We start from the raw sequence: 19,276 nt of genomic DNA on the forward strand, positions 1-19,276 counted from the left end.
GCTCCGGAGCACAGGGCGCCGGGACACAGCCCAGGATCCCGCCTCCCCCGGGACAGGCAGAGGCCGGGAGGGCCCAGGACAGCAAGGACGCTCCTGCCCCAGCTGAGCACATCAGCGGCCCCACCCCGGAGCCTCCAGGCCCTGCAGACGGAGTTCCTGCCGGAGCTGAATCCAGGTTTCCAGAGCTGCCCCGCCACTGGGGCTGTTCCTCCTGCGGCCTCACGGGGTAAACAACCCCCACCGAGCCCTGCACCAGGCAGGGGCACAGCAGCTCCCCCAACTGCTAACACCTGAAAATCACAACAGGCCCCTCCCCCAGAACACCAGCTAGACTGACAACTTCCAGGAGAAGCCAAGGGACTTAAAGAACACAGAATCAGAAGATACTCCCGGTGGTTCTTTTTTTGTTGTTTGTTTTTGTTTTTGTTTTGTTTTGCTTTTTGATTTGTTTCCTTCCCCCACCCCCTTTTTTTCTCCTTTCTTTTCTTTCTCTTTTCTTCTTTTTTTTTTTTTTCGTTTTTTTTTTTCTTTTTCTTCCCTTTTTTTTTCTCTTTCTCTTTTCTTTCCTTCTTTCTCTCCTCTCTTTTTCTCTTTTTCCCAATACAACTTGCTTTTGGCCACTCTGCACTGAGCAAAATGACTAGAAGGAAAACCTCACCTCAAAAGAAAGAATCAGAAACAGTCCTCTCTCCCACAGAGTTACAAAATCTGGATTACAATTCAATGTCAGAAAGCCAATTCAGAAGCACTATTATACAGCTACTGGTGGCTCTAGAAAAAAGTATAAAGGACTCAAGAGACTTCATGACTGCAGAATTTAGAGCTAATCAGGCAGAAATTAAAAACCAATTGAATGAGATGCAATCCAAACTAGAAGTCCTAACGACGAGGGTTAACGAGGTGGAAGAACGAGTGAGTGACCTAGAAGACAAGTTGACAGCAAAGAGGGAAACTGAGGAAAAAAGAGACAAACAGTTAAAAGACCATGAAGATAGATTAAGGGAAATAAACGACAGCCTGAGGAAGAAAAACCTACGTTTAATTGGGGTTCCCGAGGGCGCCGAAAGGGACAGAGGGCCAGAATATGTATTTGAACAAATTCTAGCTGAAAACTTTCCTAATCTGGGAAGGGAAACAGGCATTCAGATCCAGGAAATAGAGAGATCCCCCCCTAAAATCAATAAAAACCGTTCAACACCTCGACATTTAATTGTGAAGCTTGCAAATTCCAAAGATAAAGAGAAGATCCTTAAAGCAGCAAGAGACAAGAAATCCCTGACTTTTATGGGGAGGAGTATTAGGGTAACAGCAGACCTCTCCACAGAGACCTGGCAGGCCAGAAAGGGCTGGCAGGATATATTCAGGGTCCTAAATTTGGGAGCTGAGTTCACAGGTATTTATGTTTTGCTTTACATTGTGTATATGTATGTGTGTAAGTAGTATCATATATATTCTACTGTAATGAGCAGCTGAATACATGTAACACTTAGAAAATGCAATAAAGGACAAAGCCAAGGGTGAAGAATGATGTCAGCAGACATTATCTTTTTCAATAGACTATATCTCAAAACAGTTTTACTGTCATGGCAAAATGGAGAAGAAGGTACAGAAGGCTCCCATGTATCCCCTGCCCTCACACACCTATAGCCCCCACTATCAACAACTCACATCATTCATTGTACAATTCATGAACCCAAACTGATCCATCTTTCTCCCTCCACATCCATGGTTTACATTGGGGTCACTCTTGGTGCTATGTATTCTATGGGTTTTGACAAAAGTATAATTTATCCATCACTGATCCACCATTGTCATATCACACAGACTGGTTTCACTGGCCTCTATGCTCCATCAACTTATCCCTACCTCCTCTGAACACTTGGAAACCACTGGTCTTTTTATTGACTCTACAGTTTTGCCTTTTTTAGAATGTTATGCCTTTGGAATTGTGCAGTATTTATCCTTTCCAGATTGGTTTCTCTCACTTGGTAATATGCATTTCAGTTTCCTCCATGTCTTTTCACGTCAGCTGTCATTTAAAGAGCCTTCTGAATACTGAGTGGTAAGTGGAAGTACTCCAGGTCACTAGTGCCTGGTGACACTACTGAACCCCAGGGATGAATTTTCCCTGGAGACAAACAGGTGACCATCCAAGGAATAAGTATGGAATTGGCATTGGGCTTTTTACTGGCAACAAGGCATGCTTGAAGAAGATAGATCTTTAGAGTTCTAAGAGAAAATGTTGTTGTATCTAGAATTCAGAACTCAGTTAAACTATTGAGAGTGATCACAAAATAAAGGCATTAATTCAAAACGTGAAGACTCAGAAAGTATACCACACAGAGAACTTTTTTCTCACTTTGAGAATGGACTCAATGTAAATGACCAGGCAAGAGGAAATCCAAGAAGCACCAGCACCACCAACATAATGGACAGATAAGAGTGAGCCCTGTGCTCCAGGTTGGGAGAGCAACTAGTGCAAGTGATAATGAGAATTTAAAAGTATTGTATAGAACACCTTCAGAGAGATCCCTAGCCTGCTCTTCCTCAGGGGAGTAGTCCCATTCTACTGTCATTTCCTCTCTTTCTCACCACTGAGCATTGCTCTGTCTAGCTACTTCTTTTTTTCCCTGCTTTTTCTTCTTAAATATAGAGCCCCAAACAGGATGACTCTGTGTGGCCTGAGGCTTGATGAAATGACCTGTGAATGTTGACAGCAGCTGGTCCTTCAGTCGAATGCAGGGAAATGCACATCCAGAGGCCAAGGAGGGAAGGGCTGTGATTGGAGAGGGTACAGCTCCTTTGTGCTGGGTCCATGCAGGAGTGAGAATCACAGAGGGAAGAGGTCACTCACAACTACTAGTTCTGTAAGGAGCTTCTTGTTGGTATTGTTTTTTCTGTTACTGTGGAACAACTACTCTGAAACTTAGTGACTTAAAACTAGTGTTTATTTGCTGACAGTTTCTGGGGGTCAGTAATCTAGGAGCAGTTTTAGTTGTGTAGCTCTGGATAAGGGTCTCTCCTGAGGTGGTAGTCAAGCTATCAGCTGAGTTGCCTCTTCTGAAATCTTGCTAGGGTGAAGGATTTACTCCCAAGATGACTTATTTACATGGCTGGCAGTTAGTGCAGGCTGCCTCTGATGCTTCAGAGCCTCTCCAGCAGGTTAGTATAAACTTTCTATGGTTTCTAGGCAGAGAGGGGAAAAAAGGAGAGGGAGAGTAGGAGGGAGACAGAGAGCTGGAGCAGGAGCAAGAGAGATCCAGTGAGCAGAGTGTTTATAAGACAGAGCTGCAGGCTTTTCATAACAAAATTTTGGAATTTATGGACATTTTATTATTGCTGTCATACTCTATTAGTCATTCTAGGGGAAGGGATTAAACATAGCCCTAAAAACAGGAGAAAATGTTGGAGGCCATCTTAGAGTGTCTACCACTGACCTAGGGGCAGGTCAAGATTGTATGAGTCCACAGAATGTGAGGTGAGAGGTGAAAGAACATGGGCATCAGATAAATGGCGTTAAGGGGTGGATGTCACAATAAGACTGTGTGTCACACTGAGCAAATCTTTTCTTCCACCTTTGGATCCAGGCTCATTTAACAAATGGCAAGAAGTAGAACATATTTGGGAATTTCGTGACATGGGTTCAAAATGAGCAAGTCAGCTCATTTACCTCAAGAAACTTAGATTCAATAAAAGTGGAAGTAAGTGATCTTGATTGGGAATTCAGAAAGGGTACAGTGTGAATATAGGATACCAGATGTTCTGACTTCCCTCTAGAAGGTTCCTGATGACATCAACTCTTCAGATGATGGAGTCTTTCAGGATTTTCTTCAAGATGGTTCTGGTGTCCTCAGCCACTATTTCCAGGAGGCGTCTGTGTTTCCACTTTCTCAGAAAGTTGATAATAAAGTCGCCTAACAGTGGGATGTACCTCAGAATTGTATATAAGCAAGAGGATGTATTACAATTCATGCAAGATACTGCCCAGTCCCCTCTAATGATAGTGTGCAGATCCCGAGACTTCATAATGGCCCTGTACTCCTCCATGGGTTTCCCCATACTCTGAGCTATCTGTTGGAGAGACTCATCATCCACACCAAAGAACAAGTGGTAGGCTATCAGACACTCCCCAAGATCATCTGCATTCCAAATGCCAAGGGTGTCAAAAGACTTTGAGGCTATTTTCCCCCTGAACATGGTCACTTTGTCACTAATGACCTTCTCATAAGTGTGGGACAGATTCTTTAGGGGACCACAGTACCTGATATCAGAAATGTCCCTGTTCAAGGTGTTCCTAAGCTCTGGGAAGTCATGCAATAAGGGCTCAAAGCTGGAGACCAGGAATATGATGGGTTCGAAAACCCTCTCCTTCTGGAGATTTTCCTGAATATTCTCCTGAATATTCTGCAGGAGACGTTCTTTCAAGAGAGCACTTGTGCTGAGGTCCCTGTCCAGCTTGGTCCAGACAATGTAGAATCTCTTTCCCAGGACCTGGATGGCCTTGGCAAGCTTCACAAGATTCATGCTGAACTGTTCAGATGCAATAATGATGAAGAGGTCATACCAGCTAAATTTCATCTCCTCCAGGTAGTTCTCCAGACTTTGGGTGCCTGCCCCTGTTCCAGGTAGGTCCCACAGTTCCACATTGGGAAAGTGGGGGTAAGAGTAGCAAGTGGGAATCTGGGTGGTTTTTACCACCCCTGTGGGAGCTGAATCCTCCTCATCATGCCCAATTCCCCGCAGTGCATTGATGAAAGAAGACATGCCATTGCCAGAGTCCCCAGTCACAGCAATTCTCAATGGGACACTGGATGCTCTCTCCAGGGTCTCCCTGACCATAGGGACCACCTCCAGCAACTTCCTTCCTCCCAAGGCCTTTTCAATGTTTATGGCAGTCTCCTTAGATAAGCTACTCCAGCCCATATTGTATGGCATATCATAGTTGGAGGATGTAAGTAATGGTGTGTGAAGAGAGTGGGTGGGCTGTGTCACATCGCTGAGCAGTGGAGTGACCTGCAGAAGTGGGAAAAAGCAGTGGAGTTAGGAGGGCCAGGCACACAGGATGGCAGAGGTATCATCAGATCTGGTATCCCAAACTGAGGGTGTCAGATCCACAATCAACTCCCTGCAAAGGCATTTAGATGAGAAACAGCAGGCCTCTGCAAAAAATGTTTGATAGTTTGTCAAAAATTTACACATATTTAACCATTAAAAATGAGGAAATCCTACCGTTTGTAACAACATGGATGTACCTTGAAAGCATTATGCTAAGTAAAATAAATCAGGCAAACACTACATAATCTGATGTGTGGAATTTAAAAAGAAAATAAATTCATAGAAAAAGAGAACAGACTTAGGAAACAGCAGAGTCATGACATGAGAGAGAGGAGGTTGGAGGAAATGTTCAAAAGGTACAAGATTTCAGTTATAAGTAAGCACTAGGGATGTAATGTACAACCTGATGACGATAGATAACACTGCTGTATGATTCATAAGAAAGTTGTCAAGATAAAATATCCTAAGAGTTCTCATAACAAGAGAATTTTTCTCTTTTTTCTTCTTTCTTTTCCTTTTATTGAGATGATGGATTTTAGCTTAACCTATTGCAGGAATTACGTCATAATATATGTTAATTTACTGTGTCAATACATCCTGTATATGCCTATTTGACATCACTGATATCAAATCATCATGCTATATGCCTTCAACTCATACAGTGAGGTATGCCAGTTATTTTTCAATAAAACTAATAAAATAACTTAAATGGAGTCACCAAATGACCCAGCAGTTACATTCCTAGGTGTATACATAAGAGGGGTGAAAACATACATCTACGTAAAACCTGCATGCAGATGTTCACAGCAGCATTATTAACAGTAGCCTTCAAAGGGAATTAACACAGTTGCCCACCCACTGTTCAATGGATAAACAAAAATGATCTTTCCATACAAGAGAACAGCATTGGGAAAGAAAAAAAATGAAGTATGATACTTGCCACAACATGAATGAACCCCAAAACATTATACTCAGTGAAAGCAGACATCACATCAGACCATGTATTCTATGAAATATATTGGGGATTTCCTAGATTTGAAGTGCAGATGGCATAAGGGAAAAAAAAGCCAACAGTCAAGAGGTACAGGATATCTTCTGGATAATGAAAATGTTCTAAATTTGGTTGTGACAGGGGTACAGCATTGTGAATATATTCAAAACTACTGAAAACTTAAAAGAGATGAATCACAGAATGTGTAAATTATATCCCAATAAAGTTGTTGAAAAGAAAAGCAGCAGAGGTATTCATTCAGGAGATGTGCACATGTTAGGGGTTCAGAGACTGCTGAGGAATGCATAGCAGCTGTGGTACCAATAGTCAGCTCATAAGCAGTCTATGGATGAAGTGGGCTTGAGCAGAAGAGCATAATGAGGGTTGCTCAGTCAGGCAGGTAATAGGTACATCTCCTCCCTGACTGGGTGAGCAGTATGTCCCACTAAGAAGGTCTACAGGGCAGAAGCAAACTTGTTCCAACTCTCCATACCTTTCAATCCTGAGGACTCACCCATTCTCAATACTTATGTCTTCAGAGTCAAGAACAATTTAATTATTTTTAACAACAGTGAAAAGTGCATTTTCCCCCATTTTCCATATATTTCACCACTAATCGCATACCTAAGAAATCCCAGGCCCTCATCCACTTCAATAATTAAGTTGTAATTTTCCAAATGATATCCTACTGATTTTTTAAGTCAGTACTTATTTTTGTACTTGATTGTTTATCTTTGTCACTATTGTGATTATAAGTATTTAAATTCTCCTATAAACTTTCTCTTAGGGCAGCCCAGTGGCTCAGTGGTTTAGCGCCGCCTTCAGCCCAGGGCGTGATCCTGGAGACCCCGGATGGAGTCCCACCTCGGGGTCCCTGCCTGGAGCCTGCTTCTCCCTCGGCCTGTGTCTCTGCTTCTCTCTCTCTCTCTCTCTCTCTCTCTCTCTCTCTCTGTCTCATTGTATCTTTCATAAATAAATTTATTTAAAAAAAAAGACATCTACTATCTCTATGTGCACCAATACAAATTTTAAAACATTTTCTAATTCAAGATTGACTCTTTGCTGAGGAGTTTCCCTGTGAGGCCATGAGGCCTTCTATTGCATGAGGGCTTCTTCCCTCCCAGAGCCATATATGGGGTCTTCAGATGCTTCTGAAGATGAGAACTCACACCCAAATGTTCAGGTTTCTGCTCAAAAGGACTGCAGTCTCATCTGTAGAACAAATTTCATATTGAGTTGCAGGTCCCATGGTGCACACTTTACCTATCACACTGGCTTTCCTCTCCACTGGTGGGTCCTGCTAGCATCACTGCCCCCCAGTCTTCTCTGAATACTTTCATCCAGCATTAGGCCTAGACACACCCTGCCAATGAGGAAACTGCCAAGAGCCCTGACAGAGTTTGCAGACAAGCTGGGCCCATGGTAATGTGAATGTTTTCACACTGAAAACTGGTCCCTGGTGTTCTGTCTTGTGCAAGCCAGGAAGCTATGCTACCTACCTCACATGTCTCCAGTGAGGATTTCATGCTAAGGTCCGAGTGGAGCTCTGGGCAGGCCTCCCAGTAACCTCTTGGTGAATCTTCTCTGGTCTTATTAGGATCTCTGAGGAAGACTTTTCTCTGGTTCTTCTTACTCCCTCCAACTCTTACTGCAGTGTATGAAGATTCTGATCTGTGAGTCTGTCTGGGCAGGATCTTCTGCATGCCTTTTCTTGATTAATCTTCTCCAAGCTCTGTTAGACAAGAAATAGTATTATTCCTGGTCACAGATGAAGAAACAGTGTCTCACAGATGAGAAACAAGCCTTAAATGGCATAGCAATGACCTGGGACCCAAGATTTAAACCCACAGTGTGATTCTCTGTTTCTGTCTGGACAGGAGGGGAGGATGATCCTACTTAATGCTGAATCTCCAGTTCCAGAGGCCAAGGAATGGCTGGATGCTAAGATGCTTCTCTTGGGGATGTGGGTCCATTTGTTGCTGTTAACTGCCATTTACTTCCTCCTGGATACACCCTTACTAATTTGTGGAGAGAATGGAAATCACAGTCCTCTCTCAACTCCCATCCTCACTACACATTACAGAAAACTCACTGATTTCCAAGTGTGAAGGGAAAACCCACAATGTGTTCCCACTTCTCAGAAAATGTTGCAGTGAACTTGACCCCCATTGGGAGATAGAGATGCCTAATGAAATGATCAGGAGATGCTGGGAGTTCAGAGGGAAGGAAGCTATGGATTATGATGTGATCACCATCGCATCTGCTTAAGGACCAGAATCTTCCGAGGCCTGTGCCCACAAAGTCTTCAGGGTCCTTCACCAAGAGAAGTGCAATAGTCAACAAGGATGGTGCCTCCTCCTGCAAGGAGTGGAAATGCCCTGAGGCAGGTGAGGGTGTGAATGACATGGTGGTTGGGCAAAGCACATATGGCCAAAGCTGGATAGAAGTCAGAAAGATGGAGGTCTGGGCTGGCTCAAGCTGAAGGAACAGTCTGGAATGAGAATATCTAAGATTAGCCCTCCTTTGACCTTGTACTCAAAGCCTTCTTTAAGGGCTCTCTTGACTATTATTCAGAATAACCTGGATTCTTATTTATGGGGTACATAGAGGTTCCTGGAAGCCTGAACTGTCATCATGGCTCCAGGGAAACAATCTCCTTGGTGAATTCCAGGCTCACTGACTTGATTGTATGAAGGGCTTTCTTCTGCTCCTGAGCATGGGACAAGGGTATGGATTCTGTTTACCTGTAAGTTTGCCCCTACTATGGGATGGGGAAGGCTAGATGTCCTTATCAGAGGTCCTTTGAGGCCTAGGAGAGCTAGAACATAAGAACTGAGCTAGAGCCCTTCAATCCTTTCCCTGGTTTGTCTAAACCCCATCACAACCTCCATATGCACCCGTCTCACCTTAACTTCTTGTGTGTTAGATCAATTAAAAAAAAAAAACCCTGCTCTCTTCAAAAAGTTAAAGTCCCTGAAAGTAACTGTGTTATCCCATGTTAAATACTTGATATCATAATAATATATATGCAGGTCTTGGTACTTACAGTAAATAATTCCCTAGGCTCTGCCTAGTGGCCAGCAGGTGTGGGACACATTTCTATTAGATGAATGAAGCACAATGTACCATTGCATATCTCCCACTTACTGGCTGATGGATAAATTAACTTTTCTTCCTTAATCTGTCATCTGAAATGTTGTAGCCAGTTCTGCCACAGCCCTTTGGAAAACAAGTAGAGGCTGGGGAAAAGTATGACCTCCCCCCATCCCAAAGTAGGTGTGGGAGGTGAGCATAAACCTACCCTCTTCCAGACTATTTCTGTGACCATATCTGACCCAACTGTGGACTTTTCACATATCTGCTCACCTGAGCACCTGTGCTAGACTCTATTGGAGGGGTGACTGAGGCCCCATAGCACTAACCACAGCTCCCTGTCCCCCACTACCTGCTCATCTGGTTCCTGTCTTGCACCTGATTCTATACAACCTTGCACATGGGATCCTCTCAGAATCCTTTTAGGCAGTACTGCCCATGTGACAGTGCCAGGCCAGGTTGGGACAAGGGTAACTCCATGAGAATTTGCAAGTCTTCCAGGAATGGTCAGTGCACATGTGTCTGTAGGACATGAGGCTCAGATTACTGACCCAGAAGTTGAGAAGCCGAGACCAGCCCAATGCAAGCCCAATCTCCCTTTCTGTAGATCCTACTCATGTTGTGCCTCTGATCTTCCCTCTCCAAACAGAGTTTGAAAGTCCCTGAGCAAAGATACATAGGCCTTTATGGAGGGAGCTCAGCAGTTGTGTTTGCAAAGATAATCAGACCTTATATGCAGATCTTTCAAAGTTTTCTGAAGGACACTGGCAGTGAGAGATGCATTCCACATAGGAACTAAGTACATACTCAACACACATGCATACACCTGAAGAAAGAGTTTACCAACAGTTTGCCTTCCCTTCATTTTAATCTATTGTATTCTATTCCTTTGGGTAACTTTTTTGAACTCTTGTTATAATGGACCTAATAGACTTCATAAACTAAGAAGCAGAATGAAAAGCACTCATTAGTGGATTTCCCATGCAGGATCCTTTAGAGTTCATGTCATGCCCAATCATCTTGAGCCATGAAGCAGGGATCAACCATGGACCAGACTAGAAATCCAAGGTAGCAAGGACTTCCGTGATTTTGAACCCAATGTGGACCAAGACCCACATTTCCCCCATTTTATCATCATAGGGAAGGGGTGAGGGAAAAAATCTACATATTGATTTGTTCCAGGAAAGTTTAATAATCACCAATGGGCATGAAGTACAAAAGGACCTCTCTAGGAAGAGAGTATTCAAGAGTCCACTTCACTGACTTCATCTGTGAACGATGGAACTCGTGTCCAGCAACAGGGACAGTTTCTCCAACGCAGATATACATGTGCATTGTTATACTTTGTCTAAGGTCTGTTAGGCAGCTTGTCCCTGAAACCCCACCCCCAGTCCCTAACCCACAGAAGGTCCAGCTGGTGCTCCAGACAGACTGTCCCAATCCCAGGCTACCCTAGAAATTGTCATTGTCTTACATCCTACTTAGATTCTATGAGAATATGAATGGCAAAACTTGCTGTCATTTTCCAACCCTATACCCATCAGAAGACCCTCAATGCTATGAACCTAGAGGTGGTAGGCTCATTGCCTCCATACTGGAGGGCTGAATGGGTTTGAAGCAGACAAAGAGTTTGGGTGCCAAGTTTTGTCCCTGAAGAATGCTAGAGAGGAGCCCTGCTGTGAATATTCACTGAAATGGATAAACCAGTTCCCAAGCTCTCCTGCCCTGAACTCAGACTCCACCTTTCATGTCTTCACACTAGCAGGCTTATTAGCCAAGCTGAACAGTAGGAGTTCTCTCACTTTCCTGCTCCAAGAAGCAGCAGGTGACTGTGATCATGCAGAAATCAGTGGTCTTCCTGGAAATTAGCCATCATGGGCAGGGTGGGGGGGTCCAGCCATTAAGCAGAGACAGTTTCCTCTGGGACCATCCAAAACTGGTTTCAGATCCAGGATACTCTGTAAGGAAGGAATGGAATTGTGTTGGGTTGGGGTGTCCTAGGAAGAGCCTAGAGAGAAGGAAAGAAAAGGAGTTAGGAAGTACAAAATTGCAGGGTTTTCTGTTTCAGTGCCTTTTCTGCTCAGAGTTGTATAATTTCTGGATAAAGGTGGTGGCAGGCTCCCAGCCCAAGCTGGAGGGAATTAAGCAAGGGTGGCTTTCAGTTTCTATTCTTGGAAATCTCAAAAAGGGGGAGAACCAGCTTCACTTTCTCCATTCCAGAGGGTGGGACTCCTACAGCATTTGCTTGAAGCTTATGCAAGATTATTTAAGCATCTTCAGCCCAGAATCCCAGGGAAGGGTAGGGGCGTTCTCAGACCAGCCCTGCTGCATCCTACCTGAGTTTGTTCTTCTAATGTCAGCACCCAGACTAGTGAGAAGTCCACATTCAGCCCCTTGTGAGGCTGGCTTTCAGATAGGTGCAGACACTGCCTGCAAAGTTACTACTTGAGGCTGCGCAATGTGCCCAGCTCAGGGGCTAACTCACTTCCACCCATGGAGATCAGAGTGCAGAAGCTACATTCACTGTGGATTTCACTTCCTGACCCCAGCTGTGACCTCACGTAGAGTCAATGCATCTGCCCCAACCAGGTATCTGAGCCTAGCACTGCTCACTACATCTGGTTGACTCTGGGCAGCTGCTTAACCTTTCAGTGATTGTCATGTTCTCATTCTCATGAGAGAGCAGAAGGAAAAGCAACCCAGGGTGACTGTGGTCACAAGAGGCCCCAGGGAGGGTGCTGTGTGACTGCAACAGGGTGATAGAGAAGGTCTGTTTTACAAATTTCTGCCAAGATTTCAAATGTCCATAACAAGTTATGAAATCCTTCTGTGGCTAAGATATTATTAATATACCATTGCCATCCTGGATTCCCATCCTGGGTCAGGAAAGGACAGCTGACAGGTCGAGGAAAGGGAAAGCAAGGATCATTTTAATGAGCCTGTTACAAGGGACATGCCAAACAATGAGGGCTGCATATGGTCTTCCTGGGTAGGATGAGGAGAAAGAGGTGGAGCTGCCTTTCTGTTCCTGCTCTACCACAGAGGAGGTAGAAGCCTAGAAGGCCTGGACTATGCCTGCTCCAACATCCCAATGGAGATATCAACATGGGCCTTCATTGGATACTCCTATGAGGGACATTCAGCTGGATTGCAAATGTCCTGAGTGAGTCCTTTCCTATTTTGTAGTTCCCCTACGCCATGCTCCTCTATGTAATGGAGGCAGTGGGAGGAAGAAAGAGGAGATAAATCGACACTTTCCTGTCCCTACTGCAGGTGTCTCACTCAGTTGGAGGTGAGGTTGAACCAGGGAAGGGGAGATTTCTACTGTACAAGAGCCTTGAGGCTGTATGTTACACTGATTGGACCTCTACTCATCTGAGTGGAACCAGGAAAGAGGGAATTTCCTAAGCCATTCATTAAGAAGAATGTATTCCCCTTTCTGAACAGAGAAATGTAACAATATACTTATAAATCATACTTCCTGATTTCCTAGTGTTGACTTAGGAGCAGCAAGTCTGACTCTGGACCCTGAGGTGGGCATACTGGGGCATTAGGCTCCAGCCCACTGAGTTCTGAGGACACTGCAGACCAGAGCCAACCAAACAGCACCAGACCCAGAGTGATTCTCACACACCGCTGGGGAGCAGCCCAGCCCTGGGGAGACCCCGAGTGGGAGCTTTCTGTCACCCACTACAAAGGCCCCATTGCCACCAGGGTATCTGAGTCTCAGGATTATTTCCTACCTTAATACTGAGAACTGTAATTGTGTGTGTGTGTGTGTGTGTGTGTGTGTGTGTGTGCTCCTCTGCATCCACAGCTATTTGTCAAGTTCATGTGTGAACTTGCATCTTTGCCTTGCAGTTTTTTCTATCTGGAATTTCAGGCTCTTACCAACAGTTTGCCTTATCCTCCTACTGCTCCCTGAATCATTTCTCAGTCTTTCTCCCATCATAGCAGTGCTTGTCTCTGTATGTCAGATGGAGTATTTCTCTGATGTCCCTAAAATAGGATAGGATGGAGAGAATAACAATCCAATAAGAACTGAGATCCTGGGGGAAGGGAAAGATGGCGGAAGAGTAGGGTCCCCAAATCACCTGTCCCCACCAAATTACCTAGATAACCTTCAAATCATGCTGAAAATCTACGAATTCGGCCTGAGATTTATTTTTTTTTTCAATTTTTATTTATTTATGATAGTCACAGAGAGAGAGAGAGAGAGAGAGGCAGAGACACAGGCAGAGTGAGAAGCAGGCTCCATGCACCGGGAGCCCGATGTGGGATTCGATCCTGGGTCTCCAGGATCGCGCCCTGGGCCAAAGGCAGGCACCAAACCGCTGCGCCACCCAGGGATCCCCTCGGCCTGAGATTTAAAGAGAGAACAGCTGGGGGATCCCTGGATGGCGCAGCGGTTTGGCGCCTGCCTTTGGCCCAGGGCGCGATCCTGGAGACCCGGGATCGAATCCCGCGTCGGGGCTCCCGGTGCATGGAGCCTGCTTCTCCCTCTGCCTGTGTCTCTGCCTCTCTCTCTCTCACTGTGTGCCTATCATAAATAAATAAAAAAAAAAAAATTAAAGAGAGAACAGCTGGAATACTACAGTGAGAAGAGTTCGCGCTTCTATCAGGTAGGAAGACGGGGAAAAAGAAATAAAGAAACAAAAGGCCTCCAAGGGGGAGGGGCCGAGAGGAGCCGGGCTGAGGCCGGGGCGAGGGTCCCCAGGACAGGAGAGCCCCGTCCCGGAGACGCAGGAGCTGCACCGACCTTCCCGGGTGGAAAGGGGCTCGCAGGGAGCTGGAGCAGGACCCAGGAGGGCGGGGATGCCCTGGGCTCCCGGGGACACTAACAGACACCTGCGCGCCCGGGAGAGTGCGCCGAGCTCCCTAAGGGCTGCAGCGCGCACGGCGGGACCCGGAGCAGCTCGGAGGGGCTCGGGGGCGGCTCCGCGGAGGGGGCTGCGGGGCGGGAGCAGCTCGGAGGGGCTCGGGGGCGGCTCCGCGGAGGGGGCTGCGGGGCGGGAGCAGCTGCGGGGGCGCTCGGGGGCGGCTCCGCGGAGGGGGCTGCGGGGCGGCGGCCCGGGAGCGCGAATCCACCAGCGCAGGCCCCGGAGCACAGGGCGCCGGGACACAGCCCAGGATCCTGCCTCCCCCGGGACAGGCAGAGGCCAAGAGGGCCCAGGACAGCAAGGACGCTCCTGCCCCGAGATGAGAAGATCAGCGGCCCCACCCCGGAACCTCCAGGCCCTGCAGACCGTGAGCTCCACAGTTACTGCGGGGGCTGACTCCAGGGCTGCAGAGCTGCCCCGCCACTGGGGTTGTTCCTCCTGGGGCCTCACGGAGTAAACAACCCCCACTGAGCCCTGCACCAGGCAGGGGGCAGAGCGGCTCCCCCAAGTGCTAACACCTCAAAATCAGCACAACAGGCCCCTCCCCCAGAAGACCAGCTAGACTGACAAGTTCCAGGGGAAGTCAAGGGACTTAAAGTATACAGAATCAGAAGATACTCCCCCGTGGGTTTTTCTTTCTCTTTTTCTCTTTTTTCCTTTTTTCTTTTTTCTTTTTCTCTTTTCTTTCCTTCTTTCTCTCCTCTCTTTTTCTCCTTTTTCCAATACAACTTGTTTTTGGCCACTCTGCACTGAGCAAAATGACTAGAAGGAAAACTTCACCTCAAAAAGAAGAATCAGAAACAGTCCTCTCTCCCACAGAGTTACAAAATCTGGATTACAATTCAATGTCAGAAAGACAATTCAGAAGCATTATTATAAAGCCACGGTGGTTCTAGAAAAAAGCATAAAGGACTCAAGAGACTTCGTGACTGCAGAATTTAGATCCAATCAGGCAGAAATTAAAAATCAATTGAATGAGATGCAATCCAAACTAGAAGTCCTAACGACGAGGGTTAACGAGGTGCAAGAACGAGTGAGTGACATAGAAGACAAGTTGATAGCAAAGAGGGAAACTGAGGAAAAAAGAGACAAACAATTAAAAGACCATGAGGATAGATTAAGGGAAATAAACGACAGCCTGAGGAAGAAAAACCTATGTTTAAATGGGGTTCCCGAGGGCGCCGAAGGGACAGAGGGCCAGGATATGTATTTGAACAAATTCTAGCTGAAAACTTTCCTAATCTGGGAAGGGAAACAAACATTCAGATCCAGGAAATAGAGAGATCCCCCCCTAAAATCAATAAAAACCGTTCAACACCTCGACATCTAATAGTGAAGCTTGAAATTCCAAAGATAAAGAGAAGATCCTTAAAGCAGCAAGAGACAAGAAATCTCTGACTTTTATGGGGAGAAGTATTAGGGTAACAGCAGACCTCTCCACAGAGACCTGGCAGGCCAGAAAAGGCTGGCAGGATATATTCAGGGTCCTAAATGAGAAGAACATGCAACCAAGAATACTTTATCCAGCAAGGCTCTCATTCAAAATGGAAGGAGAGATAAAGAGCTTCCAAGACAGGCAGGAACTGAAAGAATATGTGACCTCCAAACCAGCTCTGCAAGAAATTTTAAGGGGGACTCTTAAAATTCCCCTTTAAGAAGAAGTTCAGTGCAACAATCCACAAAAACAAGGACTGAATAGATATCATGATGACACTAAACTCATATCTCTCAGTAGTAACTCTGAACGTGAACGGGCTTAATGACCCCATCAAAAGGCGCAGGGTTTCAGACTGGATAAAAAAGCAGGACCCATCTATTTGCTATCTACAAGAGACTCATTTTAGACAGAAGGACACCTACAACCTGAAAATAAAAGGTTGGAGAACCATTTATCATTCCAATTGTCCTCAAAAGAAAGCAGGGGTAGCCATCCTCATATCAGATAAACTAAAATTTACCCCGAAGACTGTAGTGAGAGATGAAGAGGGACACTATATCATACTTAAAGGATCTATCCAACAAGAGGACTTAACAATCCTCAATATATATGCCCCGAATGTGGGAGCTGCCAAATATTTAAATCAATTAATAACCAAAGAGAAGAAATACTTAGATAATAATACACTTATACTCGGTGACTTCAATCTAGCTCTTTCTACACTCGATAGGTCTTCTAAGCACAACATCTCCAAAGAAACGAGCGCTTTAATGATACACTGGACCAGATGGATTTCACAGATATCTACAGAACTTTACATCCAAACTCAACTGAATACACATTCTTCTCAAGTGCACATGGAACTTTCTCCAGAATAGACCACATACGGTGTCACAAATCGGGTCTGAACAGACCAAAAGATTGGGATCGTCCCCTGCATATTCTCAGACCATAATGCCTTGATATTAGAACTAAATCATAACAAGAAGTTTGGAAGGACCTCAAACACGTGGAGGTGAAGGAACATCCTGCTAAAAGATGAAAGGGTCAACCAGGAAATTAAGGAAGAATTAAAAAAGATTCATGGAAACTAATGAGAATGATGATACAACCGTTCAAAATCTTTGGGATGCAGCAAAAGCAGTCCTGAGGGGGAAATACATCGCAATACAAGCATCCATTCAAAAACTGGAAAGAACTCAAATACAAAAACTAACCTTACACATAAAGGAGCTAGAGAAAAAACAGCAGATAGATCCTACACCCAGCAGAAGAAGAGAGTTAATTAAGATTCGAACAGAACTCAATGAAATCGAGACCAGAAGAACTGTGGAACAGATCAACAAAACCAGGAGTTGGTTCTTTGAAAGAATTAATAAGATAGATAAACCATTAGCCAGCGTTATTAAAAAGAAGAGAGAGAAGACTCAAATTAATAAAATCATGAATGAGAAAGGAGAGATCACTACCAACACCAAGGAAATACAAATGATTTTAAAAACATATTAAGAACAGCTATATGCCAATAAATTAGGCAATCTACAAGAAATGGACGCATTCCTGGAAAGCCACGGAGTACCAAAACTGGAAAAGGAAGAAATAGAAAACCTGAATAGGCCAATAACCAGGGAGGAAATTGAAGCAGACATCAAAATCCTCCCAAGACACAAAAGTCCAGGGCCAGATGGCTTCCCTGGGGAATTCTATCAAACGTTTAAAGAAGAAACCATACCTATTCTCCTAAAGCTGTTTGGAAAGATAGAAAGAGATGGAGTACTTCCAAATTCGTTCTATGAGGCCAGCATCACCTTAATTCCAAAACCAGACAAAGGCCCCACCAAAAAGAAGAATTACAGACCAATATCCCTGATGAACATGGATGCAAAAATTCTCAACACAATACTGGCCAATAGAATCCAACAGTACATTAAGAAAATTATTCACCATGACCAAGTAGGATTTATCCCTGGGACACAAGGCTGGTTCAACACCTATAAAACAATCAATGTGATTCATCATATCAGCAAGAGAAAAACCAAGAACCATATGATCCTCTCATTGGATGCAGAGAAAGCATTTGACAAAATACAGCATCCATTCCTGATCAAAACTCTTCAGAGTGTAGGGATAGAGGGAACATTTCTCGACATCTTAAAAGCCATCTATGAAAAGCCCACAGCAAATATCATTCTCAATGGGGAAGCACTGGGAGCCTTTCCCCTAAGATCAGGAACAAGACAGGGATGTCCACTCTCACCACTGCTATTCAACACAGTACTGGAAGTCCTAGCCTCAGCAATCAGACAACACAAATAAATAAATCAATGGCATTCAAATTGGCAAAGAAGAAGTCAAACTCTCCCTCTTCGCCAATGGCATGATACTCTACATAGAAAACCCAAAAGCCTCCACCCCAAGATTGCCAGAACTCATACAGCAATTTGGCAGTGTGGCAGGATACAAAATCAATGCCCAGAAATCAGTGGCATTTCTATACACTAACACTGAGACTGAAGAAAGAGAAGTTAAGGAGTCAAACCCATTTACAATTGCACCCAAAAGCAGAAGATACCTAGGAATAAACCTAACATAAGAGGTAAAGGATCTATACCCTAAAAACTATAGAACACTTCTGAAAGAAACTGAGGAAGACACAAAGAGATAGAAAAATATTCCATGCTCATGGATTGGCAGAATTAATATTGTGAAAATGTCAATGTTACCCAGGGCAATTTACACGTTTAATGCAATCCCTATCAAAATACCATGGACTTTCTTCAGAGAGTTGGAACAAATTATTTTAAGATTTGTGTGGAATCAGAAAAGACCCCAATTAGCCAGGGGAATTTTAAAAAAGAAAACCATAGCTGGGGGCATCACAATGCCAGATTTCAGGTTGTACTAGACCACTGTCTTTCACCATACACAAAGATAAACTCAAAATGGAGAAAGATCTAAATGTGAGACAAGAGTCCATCAAAATCCTAGAGGAGAACACAGGCAACACCCTTTTTGAACTCGGCCACAGTAACTTCTTGCAAGATACATCCACGAAGGCAAAAGAAACAAAAGCAAAAATGAACTATTGGAGCTTCATCAAGATAAGAAGCTTTTGCACAGCAAAGGATACAGTCAACAAAACTAAAAGACAACCTACAGAATGGGAGAAGATATTTGCAAATGACATATCAGATAAAGGGCTAGTTTCCAAGATCTATAAAGAACTTCTAAAACTCAACACCAAAGAAACAAACAATCCAATCATGAAATGGGCAAAAGACATGAAGAGAAATCTCACAGAGGAAGACATAGACACGGCCAACAAGCACATGAGAAAATGCTGCATCACTTGCCATCAGGGAAATACAAATCAAAACCACAATGAGATACCACCTCACACCAGTGAGAATGGGGAAAATTAACAAGGCAGGAAACCACAAATGTTGGAGAGGATGCGGAGAAAAGGGAACCCTCTTACACTGTTGGTGGGAATGTGAACTGGTGCAGCCACTCTGGAAAACTGTGTGGAGGTTCCTCAAAGAGTTCAAAATAGGCTTGCCCTTCGACCCAGCAATTGCACTGTTGGAGGTTTACCCCAAAGTTTCAGATGCAATGATACGCCGGGACACCTGCACCCCGATGTTTCTAGCAGCAATGTCCACAACAGCCAAACTGTGGAAGGAGCCTCGGTGTCCATCGAAAGATGAATGGATAAAGGTTTATGTATACAATGGAATATTACTCAGCCATTAGAAACGACAAATACCCACTATTTGCTTCAACGTGGATGGAACTGGAGGGTATTATGCTGAGTGAAGT

At 44.6% G+C, this 19,276-nt stretch overlaps 1 protein-coding gene across 4 annotated transcripts in view; it reads right to left on the reverse strand.

Annotated features, from left to right (window-relative positions):
* Positions 1-1,518: 1,518 nt before the first annotated feature.
* Positions 1,519-19,276, reverse strand: part of LOC112659732 (immunity-related GTPase family M protein 1-like) — a 37,157-nt gene continuing 19,399 nt past the window's right edge. The window contains exons 2-4 of one of the 4 annotated variants that reach the window (XM_035696712.2): positions 10,942-11,097; positions 7,546-7,778; positions 1,519-5,013 (exon numbers count right to left, since the gene is read on the reverse strand). In XM_035696712.2, coding sequence (XP_035552605.1) covers positions 3,802-5,013; positions 7,546-7,749 — 1,416 coding nt within the window. In that variant the 5' untranslated portion in view covers positions 7,750-7,778; positions 10,942-11,097 and the 3' untranslated portion in view covers positions 1,519-3,801. Of the gene's footprint in view, positions 5,014-7,545; positions 7,779-10,881; positions 11,148-19,276 lie in introns of all 4 variants that reach the window. The other 3 variants (XM_035696710.2, XM_035696708.2, XM_035696709.2) reach the window with 3 other exon arrangements.

The sequence above is a fragment of the Canis lupus genome, chromosome 11 (assembly GCF_003254725.2).
Source record: "Canis lupus dingo isolate Sandy chromosome 11, ASM325472v2, whole genome shotgun sequence".
NCBI classification, from domain to species: Eukaryota; Metazoa; Chordata; class Mammalia; order Carnivora; family Canidae; genus Canis; species Canis lupus.